Source organism: Panthera onca, chromosome D1 (genome assembly GCF_046562875.1).
Source record: "Panthera onca isolate mPanOnc1 chromosome D1, mPanOnc1 haplotype 2, whole genome shotgun sequence".
In the NCBI taxonomy this organism is placed as follows: domain Eukaryota; kingdom Metazoa; phylum Chordata; class Mammalia; order Carnivora; family Felidae; genus Panthera; species Panthera onca.
Genome location: NC_138348.1, coordinates 146,525 through 155,317, shown reverse-complemented (window position 1 = coordinate 155,317; position 8,793 = coordinate 146,525). Strand labels below are relative to the sequence as shown.

Genomic DNA, 8,793 nt, shown 5'->3' with positions numbered 1-8,793 from the left:
GTACGCCTCCTCCCATGTTCACCTACATTTTGGATAATTAGCCTGTAGGTAGAGACAGTCAGTTGTATGCTTAACCAAAGTTAAAATTTTAAACGTAAATAAGGTACATTTTATGTTATATACACTTTACCACAATAAAAAAATTCAGTTGACTTTGGCAGTTTATTCATTGATTCAGTGGGACGATAGATTTTGGAGTTCCTAACAATTTTCCTGCATGATTTAATTTTAACAACCGTGTTTCACAATTGGAACAAAAAAATCCCTTGATATTTAACAATCAGCTCTTACAAGTTGGTAGGAGCTAAATGCAACACACTTCACTACAGGACATTCATCAGGCCATAGAAGACTCATAATCAGGGACCAACACATTGACATCTTTGTGCTTGCCTCTAGATCCCGGGCAGGAGCAGAAGGATGGGTGTCGGGCATCGGTGGTAGATGACATGGGGTAGTGTAAACTGTTTGATCTGGAATGTTCCGCTCCATCCTCTAATGCATTGGTGCTGGGCCCACTCAGAGCTCTGACTTGGCAGGTCTTGTACAACCCTGCTCACATGGGCAACTCTGCTGCCAGGTGACCTGGTGGCCCACGTCCCCACCTGGCTGGCCCCACCACTCGATGGCTCTTACCCAGAAGGCCACTGATCCAGTGCAAGGATGAGCCAACCACCGTTTATTTCTATTCCCTTTCCTGGCATGAGGAGTGGAAGAAGCCAGTTGGGACGGCCTGGGGCCCACTGAGAGTTTTGATTTGGGTCAAGACCCCTTTAGAACTTGGCTTCCATGTGCCCTCATGCAGTAACATTCTGCCAGTTTGTCATCTGTCATTCTTTTTGTCATTTTTTTTTGTCCTTCTTAGCCCCCATTTTGTTGCTTTTACGTGTTTTGGCTGGTGTTTACACTGACATGCACAAGTCTTAGCTGCTCAGTTTTTTTTTTTTTATTTTTAAATGTTTTTATTCACTTTTGAGAGAGCAAGAGAGAGAGATAAAGCACAAGTGGGGTAGAGGCAGAGAGAGAGGGAGACAGGGGATCTGAAGCAGGCTCTGCACTAAGATATAACTGATATATCCCTTATGACTATACACGGAAAATACTCAATGAATTTCTAGCACTCCGAATCCAGCAACATATCAGAAAGAGTATACACTGAGACCAAATGGGATTTCTCCCAGAAATGTAATGATAGTTTAAGAAGTAAAAAGCAATTATTATATTCCTCAAAAAATTAAAACAGTAATAGCATGTGATCCAGTAAGTCCCCTGGGATCCCACTGGGTACTAACCCAAAGAAAATGAAAACACTAATTCAAAAAGATACATGCACCCCTACGTTCATTGCAGCATTATTTACAGTAGCCAAGTTACGGAAGCAGCCCAAGTGTCCATCTGTAGGTGAATGGATAAGGAAGATGTGGTGTGTATAGTTGATGGAACATTCCACAGCCATAAGAAAAAAGAAATCTTGCCATCTGTGAACATGGGTGATCTAGAGGGCATTATACAAATGAAATAAGCCAGACAGAGAAAGACAAATAGCATCTGATTTCAATTTCACTTACATGTAGCAGCTGAAAAACAAAGGAGGGGCACCTGGGTGGCTCAGCTGGTTAAGCCTCTGACTCTCGATTTCAGCTCAGATCATTATCTCACAGTTTGTGAGAGGTTGTGTCAAGCCCTGTACTGACAGAGCAGAGCCTGCTTGGGATTCTCTCTTTCCCTCTCTCTCTGCCCCTCCCCTGCTCTCTCTCTCAAAATAAATAAACATTTTAAAATATAAATAAAAGAAAATATTTTTTTAATTCATTTTTTGAGAGATAGAGCGTGAGCAGGGGAGGGGCAGAGAGAGAGGGAGACACAGAATACGAAGCAGGCTCCAGGCTCTGAGCCGTCAGCACACAGCCCAACCCCAGACTCCAACTCATGAACCACCAGATCATGACCTGAGCCGAAGTGGGACACTTGACTGAGCGACCCAGGCACCCAAATAAAAGAAAATCTTTAAAGAAATAAAATAATAAAATAAGATAACATACAAATGAACAAATAAGCAAAAAGCAGAAACAGACTCATAAATACAGAGAACAAACTGATGATTGTCAGAGGGAAGGGAGGTGGGGGTGAGCAAGAAGAGGGAAGGGAGGTGGGGGGTACAGGCTTCCACTTATGGAATGAATGAGTCACGAGGATGAAAAGCACAGGATAGGGGATACAGTCAATGATGTTGTCATATGTCGTGTGGTAACAGATGGCAGCTACACTTGTGCTGAGCCCAGCATAATGGACAGGCTTGTGGAATCACTATGTTGCACACCTGAAACCAGTTAACATTGTGTGTCAACTCTCCTTCAATTTAAAAAAATCAATCAGTATAATACTCCATATTAAAAGAATGAAGAAAAAACACCATGTGATCATGTCAGTTCCTGCAGAAAAAGTATTTGACAAAATCCAACAACCTTTCCTGATAACACACACACACACACACACACACACACACACACACAAAACTAGAAATAGAAAGGAAATTCGTCAACCTGATAAAGAACGTCTATGGACAACTCACAGCTGACGTTACACCCCATGGTGAAAGACTGAAAGCTTTTCCCCTAAGATCCAGAACGAGGCCTCATCCTGGCTTCTTTTTCAGGTCGGGCACATCGGGTCCAAAGAATCAGGGGCTCCAGGCCCAAATCAAACTCTCAGGGGGGCCCCTGGAACTCCCCAGGAGGGAGGCAGTTTCCACTCCTCAGACGAGTTACCGGAAAAGAAAGAGAGGGTGGTTGGCTCATCCTCACATTGGATCAGTGGCCCTCAGGGTCAGAGCCGTGGTGGTGGGGCCAGCCAGGTGGAGACGTCTGCAATTGCACCCCCCCCCCCCCACCGGGAGACAAATAAAGAACAGTGTCTCATCCCGAAGGGCAGCAGAAGTCAGTGCCACCCTCGAACCTAACGGGTGCAGCGGTGCTGGCCCCCACCAGAGCCCCATTTCATTCACCAGTCTGACCCCCAGACCCAGGACCTTGGCAGAGACAGTGGAGTGCTGCAGACCGGCCCGGCGGGAGCCCCGCGTCAGCTGCTGTGCCAGATGTAGACCCAGTCGTCCTCAGGGCTGGGGTGTGTGGACAGTGACCTGCCCAGATCTCTAAAGACGCACACGGGCCACCAGGTGGCAGACCTGCCTACCACGAGCAGAGCAGGGCTGTCTCGGCCCGCCAAGTCAGCAGGGATGCGTGAGAGGGTGGAGGTGGAACGCTCCAGATCAAACGGGCAGTTTGCACCACCGTGTCACCCACCACTGCTGTGCACACCTGTCCCTCTGCTCCCACCAGGGCTGCGGGGAGAGCCCCTGCGAACCAGATGATGGAAAAGGACGATTTCCCAGCCTGGTGCTCCAGGGGTCAGCTCAGTGTGAGCAGAGATCTGGACAGAGCTGGGGCTTGTACCCACACCCATCCAGGGTGTCCTGCGGTCTAATGCTCTACATACCCCCTCGCTCAAGGGTGTCCTGAGGATCCATGGGAAGGGAATGTTCCTGGGAGCACAGCTGCAAGCCAGTTACTTTCTCTGGGCCCTTCGCTCAGAGGGTTCAACGCATTCCCGGTGTGGTTTCCTTCCCTGTTCTCAGTCTTCAGCCGGCACCTTCCGAGGTCTCAGAGTGTTGACCCCAATACACGGTCCCATAATGTGTATCATACTCCATGTTGGGTATGCAGGCTCAGGTCTACCAGTAACACACCTCTCCCCAAGCTGCCCACTTGAGCAAGCAGAGCAGAGGCGAGATCCAGAAGGTAGCCACCAGATCAAAGAAGTGTATGAAGTGCTGTGTCGCCGTGGGTAGACTACACGGGGTAGGATACAGGGCCCAAGGGCAGGCCTGGTGGTTCTGCCTTTCCACACATACACAGCCTGCATCCTGCTACCGTGGGTTCTGTGAGTTCAGAGGTTTCGTTTCCCAAAGTGGGAAAGCTTCCATCACGTGACCCAACCAGCTACTGTTGACCTACTGGCTCTAGATGCCACATGGACACCGGTTTTCTCCCAGCAGGGCCACAGACAAGGTCCCGGAGATGAGGGAGGGCTGCTGCTCCACATGGGGGTGGGGAGCACGCCCCCTCTTGCCCAGTTTTGACGGTAAATGGGCATGTGCAGCACTCCTGCCCCAGGAAGAGTGTGGTGACCAGGCCCCAGGTCTGCCAGAGAAGGGCTCACATCACACAGTCATCTGCTGGGCCTAGCAGAGGTGGTGGCCGAGGGTGAGGTGAACGTGGGACGGATTCCAGCGGAGAGAGATGGCTTTTGTGTGGCCCTGAGACCAGCGGCGGCAGCAGAAGACAGCCCTTTCCACTCACCTCCTTCTGAGTCCCCCCCTAGGATGAGGGGACTACTGAGACCCTGGAAAGACCGCCCCAGAGCCTGTACCAACACCATGATGCACATTCAGACCCACTATGGGGAAGGAAGGGCTCACTGCCCCGGCTTCTGGGGGGGGTCACACCTCCTCTGAGAGGTATCCTGCTTCCCGTGTCCAATCAACACAGTGGTGTACACACGGGGCCCTCTGCCCTGCTCCGGACATCTCGCAAGGGCCACCCGAGCTCCAGACAGCCTGAGGGTTAGCTCCGGGCTTCACTGTGGCTTGGCTTCCCCTTCTCCTTCTGCCCTACCCTGCTTCAGCCCCTCCCTTCCAAGGGCTCGACCCCAACAACGTTCCTATGAAGCATCCTACACACAGATCTCCTTGGGGTCTGCCTGGAACAACCTCGCAGGGCCTTAGCCATTAGCTATCAATCAGCCAATGGCCATTAGCCATTGCAATGACTTCGGATCTCACTGGGAGTGAGGTGGGAGCCACCGCAGTGTTCTGAGCAGAGGGAGGATGGGACCTGTCTTCTGTTGTAACAGGATCAGTCTGGTTTCAGTACTGAGAAGGGGGGGGGGGGGGCGAGTGTGACCTGGTCTCAGAGGTCATTCATCACAGGGTGATGACACTCGGCCTGCCCTGGGAGACGGGCCACATGGACTTGGTATGGGTGACAGAGGGAGAAGGGGGGTAAGCCAATGCTTTTTGCCTGAACAGCTGGCTAAGCAGAGCCCCCGTCACCTGTGCTGGGAGACTGGGCAGAGGGACAGCAATGGACTGAATGTGTCCCCCACAATTTATTTGCTGAAATCCCAGTGCCCAAAGTGATGATATCACGAAGCCAGGGCTTTGGGAGGTAATTGGGTCACGAGGGTGGGGCCTCATGATGGGATTGATGTTGTTATAAAAGGACCCCACAGAGTCCCTAGCCCCTTCCAACACAGGAGCACACCGTGAGAAGTTGGCCATATTGCAACCCGGAGGGTGGTCTCCCCAGAATCTGTCCACACCGGCACCCTGATCTGACCTCCAGCCTCCAGAAGCATGAGGAACAAATCTGGTGTTTATGAGCCACTCAGTTGGTGGTACTTTGTTGTAAGGACTCCCACTGATGAAGACAGGAGGTTGGGGGACAGGAACCTCTGGTCTCCTGAGGAAAGGTAGCTTGGAGACCTTTCTGAAAGCCCTGTTCCCAGGGTCGCACTTAAGCATTGGAGTGGGGGGGGGGGGGGGTGTGGGTTTCAGCAGTGAAGTCTGGTCCTGTGATGAAAATGCAGGTCATTGGTACACAGGTGGCATTCGGGGGGTTGCTGGACCCTCCAGAGGGAGAGCAAAACAGACCCTGAGCTCATACCTCCAAACTTCTGAGGACTTGTGAGGACAGGAGCCTTGGAGGCTGAGAAGCAGCTGTGTGCCCACCAGGGGAGAGGGTTCACTGCCGCACGTGAGGCAACCTTAGTGCCCGTGCTGGGGCCTCCTGCATGCCTGACCCCCTAGCATGCCACAGCCCCTCTTCCGTCCCCTTGTGGCTCGTCTCCTCCCGCGGGTACATGGGCAGCGACTTCTGTATTCCCCCCCCCCTCCCCCCCTGCGCCGCTGGACGCTGGCGGCCCGAGGTGAGAGGGCAGCGCCTGAGCTCTGGGTTCTGGGGATAGAGTCCAAGCCCGGGGGTCTCCAGCCCGGCTCTGCAGCTGAGGCGGCATCGCGCCCACCCACAGCCCCGAGGTGGCAGCAGTTCCGGGGGGCGGGGTGGGGGGGGCGGTCTGCAGCCGGCGCTCGCCCCTTCCTTTCCGTAGCTCCGGGGGGCTCCCGGGGGCGGGGGGACGGGGCTCGCGCGGGGGGCGGGGACGGCAGGGGGTGGGGGGCTGCCGGGGGGGGGGGGGAGGGGGGGCGGGGGGCGGGGCGGGGCCGCGCTCCCGGCGGCGCCGGGCTGTAATTTGTCGTTATATTTAGCGGGCGGCGCCGGGCCGGGCCGCGGGAGGGCGGCGGCGGGGCTATAAGCGGCCCTGGGCGCCCACCCTCGAAGCGGGAGCCCGAGCGAGGAGGAGACGGCGCTGGAACCCATGGACACGTCGTACCCCCGCGAGGACCCCCGGGCCCCGACGCCCCGCAAGGACGGCGCCGCCCACACGGCCCTCACTGTGGGGGCGCCGCGACCCCCACCTCGAGACCACCTGATCTGGTCGGTGTTCAGCACCCTCTACCTGAACCTGTGCTGCCTCGGCTTCCTGGCGCTGGCCTACTCCATCAAGGTGGGCTGTCGGGGAGGGGTGGGGCTGGGGGGGCGCTCTCCGGAGGACCTGAGGGGCTCGTGGGGGGAGGGGGTTGGCGGAGGCGGAGCCGCTTGTCAAAGGGCCACTCCATGAGCGAGGCGCTGGACAAGCTCTCCACCTCGTGAGGGCTTCTCTTTTGAGGTCCCTCAGTAAGAGTCTGTCCTGCGGGGGGGGGGGGGGGGGAGGGTCTAGTCCACGCAAAAGAACAGAGTTGGTGGGGGCTTCCCAAGGGCTTCTCTTTCATCAGTGCTTTCCCCACGCCGAGGGCTCCTGTGAGCAAAGCCCACCTCCCGGCTTCGCTCCCGCGGGGCGGGGGGGGGGGGGGGGGGGGGTTCTCGGCGTCCAGGGACTCCCCACCCACAGAGGGTCCTTGGAGCCCCACGCGGGCCTGGGATGGCTTCTGGGTCCACAGCTGCGGTGGGAGGGGCAGGAGGCAGGGCCCCCAGCGCGTGTAGAGACCCGGCCCTGCCACTCACTGGTCCGCAGGCCCGAGACCAGAAGGTGGCTGGAGACCTGGAGGCAGCCCGGCGTTTTGGCTCCAAGGCCAAGTGCTACAACATCCTGGCCACGATGTGGGCGTTGGTACCGCCTCTCCTGCTCCTGGCGCTGGTGGTGACCGGTGCCCTGCACCTGTCCCGGCTGGCCAAGGACTCTGCTGCCTTCTTTAGCACCAAGTTCGACGACTCGGACTATGACTGACAGGCTGGGCCTTGTCCTCCTGCTGACCCACGGATCCTGACGCCAGGACCACCCCCCCAGGGGCTGCCCCAGGGGCTCCACCCTGACCCCCTGGAAACCTGACTCCGCCACAGGGCCTGATGCCCACTCCTCCCACCCCAGCCTGGGCACCTAATGCTGACCCTGAAGAGCCCTCATTTGGACCCCAGTGGCCTTACTCTAACCCCAGTGGTCCCCGTCCCCCTGACTCCTTGCCCCCAGGCGGGAACCTCCTGCCCCACTCACCAGACTCAGCCTGGATTTCACAATTAAAGCGCCTGGTTCTGGACAGTGCCTCCTGGGTTTCTTGCCGGGGTGAGAGAGGGTTTCTTCCTGAGGGGAGCTACCCCAGGGACCACCCAAGCCACCCTCCCCCCTGGACTGACCCCAGCACGATGGCAGGGTGACCTGTTCTGTCTGCTGGGCCCCAACTGTCCCCTTCACTCAGGCACTGGGTGGCTTGTGGCTTCTGGGGTGGAGGCCCCAGAGTATTTTAGAATGAAGTTTGGGAACTCAGGCTTTTGATCTCTGCTGCCCTGCCGGGCACTGTGGTTTAGCGGCCCCCCTTCCAGAACACGTGTGCCCTTACCCATGTGTGTGCACGTGTGTTAAGTGGGAGTCCCTGGGAGGACATCTTGGGTCCTCGCCCTGCATGTTTCTGTCAGTGGGTTGGGGGGAGTCACTCTGTCTGTTCCTGTGGCCCCTGCACTCCTCGCACTCTGAGAAAGCTTAGTCCCCACGGTGGGTTTCCTCCCTCCTGGGTCAGTGGGGCTGGACACAAAGACACATGAGCACACAGGCATGTCCTTGTCACCCATGCACACACTTATCACACAGACACACACTTGCGTGAAGGGAGGAAACTGGGAGTGAGGACACTTTCTGGGCATCCTTGGTGTTCCCCCCTTCCTGGAAACCAGCGGAGCCTGGCAAGAGGAGGTTGCTAAGCACATGCACACACCCTGTGTGGCTGGGGATGAAGTCCCTTAGGCCTCACTGTGGCCAGTCCAATGACAGGGCAGGCTAATTGCAGGGGCCTTAACTGCCGGGCGGCTCAGGGTTTTGAGCACCCCACCCAGGGTTCCTTCCCCACCCAGGGAGCCCCCTTTGCCTACCCATCTGCCTGGGCTGGGTGTGGGGGTCTGTCTAGCTGCTGTACTTGGAGCCTGAGAGTCCCCTCTTCTCCCGTGATAGCCGACAACTCACCTAGCTGTCTCCACAGTGTGCCCGTAGGGATGGTGTCCTGGCGGCATGCCAACAGCAGCCCAGCTATAAGCTGGGCATGTGCGGCTCCGAGCCGGCCCCTGCAGTAGGGGTGTGAGCAGCCTGGGGCCTGGCCCCTGCTGGGTGCCGGTCCCAGATTGTGCCAAGGACAAGGGCAGTGTGCCAGTGATTGGACCAGGAAGGAGAGAGCGTGCCGACCCTGAGTTCCAG

The 8,793-nt window shown here is 56.4% G+C and overlaps 1 protein-coding gene across 2 annotated transcripts; it reads left to right on the top strand.

Moving 5' to 3' along the window:
• The first annotated feature begins 6,076 nt into the window (after positions 1-6,076).
• Positions 6,077-7,648, top strand: IFITM5 (interferon induced transmembrane protein 5). 2 transcript variants are annotated; one of them, XM_078433910.2, is made up of 3 exons: positions 6,077-6,094; positions 6,323-6,621; positions 7,129-7,648. In XM_078433910.2, the coding sequence occupies exons 2-3, from the start codon at positions 6,433-6,435 to the stop codon at positions 7,339-7,341; spliced, it is 402 nt and encodes a 133-aa protein (XP_078290036.1). In that variant the 5' UTR covers positions 6,077-6,094; positions 6,323-6,432; the 3' UTR covers positions 7,342-7,648. The 2 variants fall into 2 exon arrangements, with proteins under 2 accessions (XP_078290036.1, XP_060463644.1); XM_060607661.2 differs by lacking the exon at positions 6,077-6,094 and having other exon boundaries at positions 6,256-6,621.
• Positions 7,649-8,793: the final 1,145 nt, after the last annotated feature.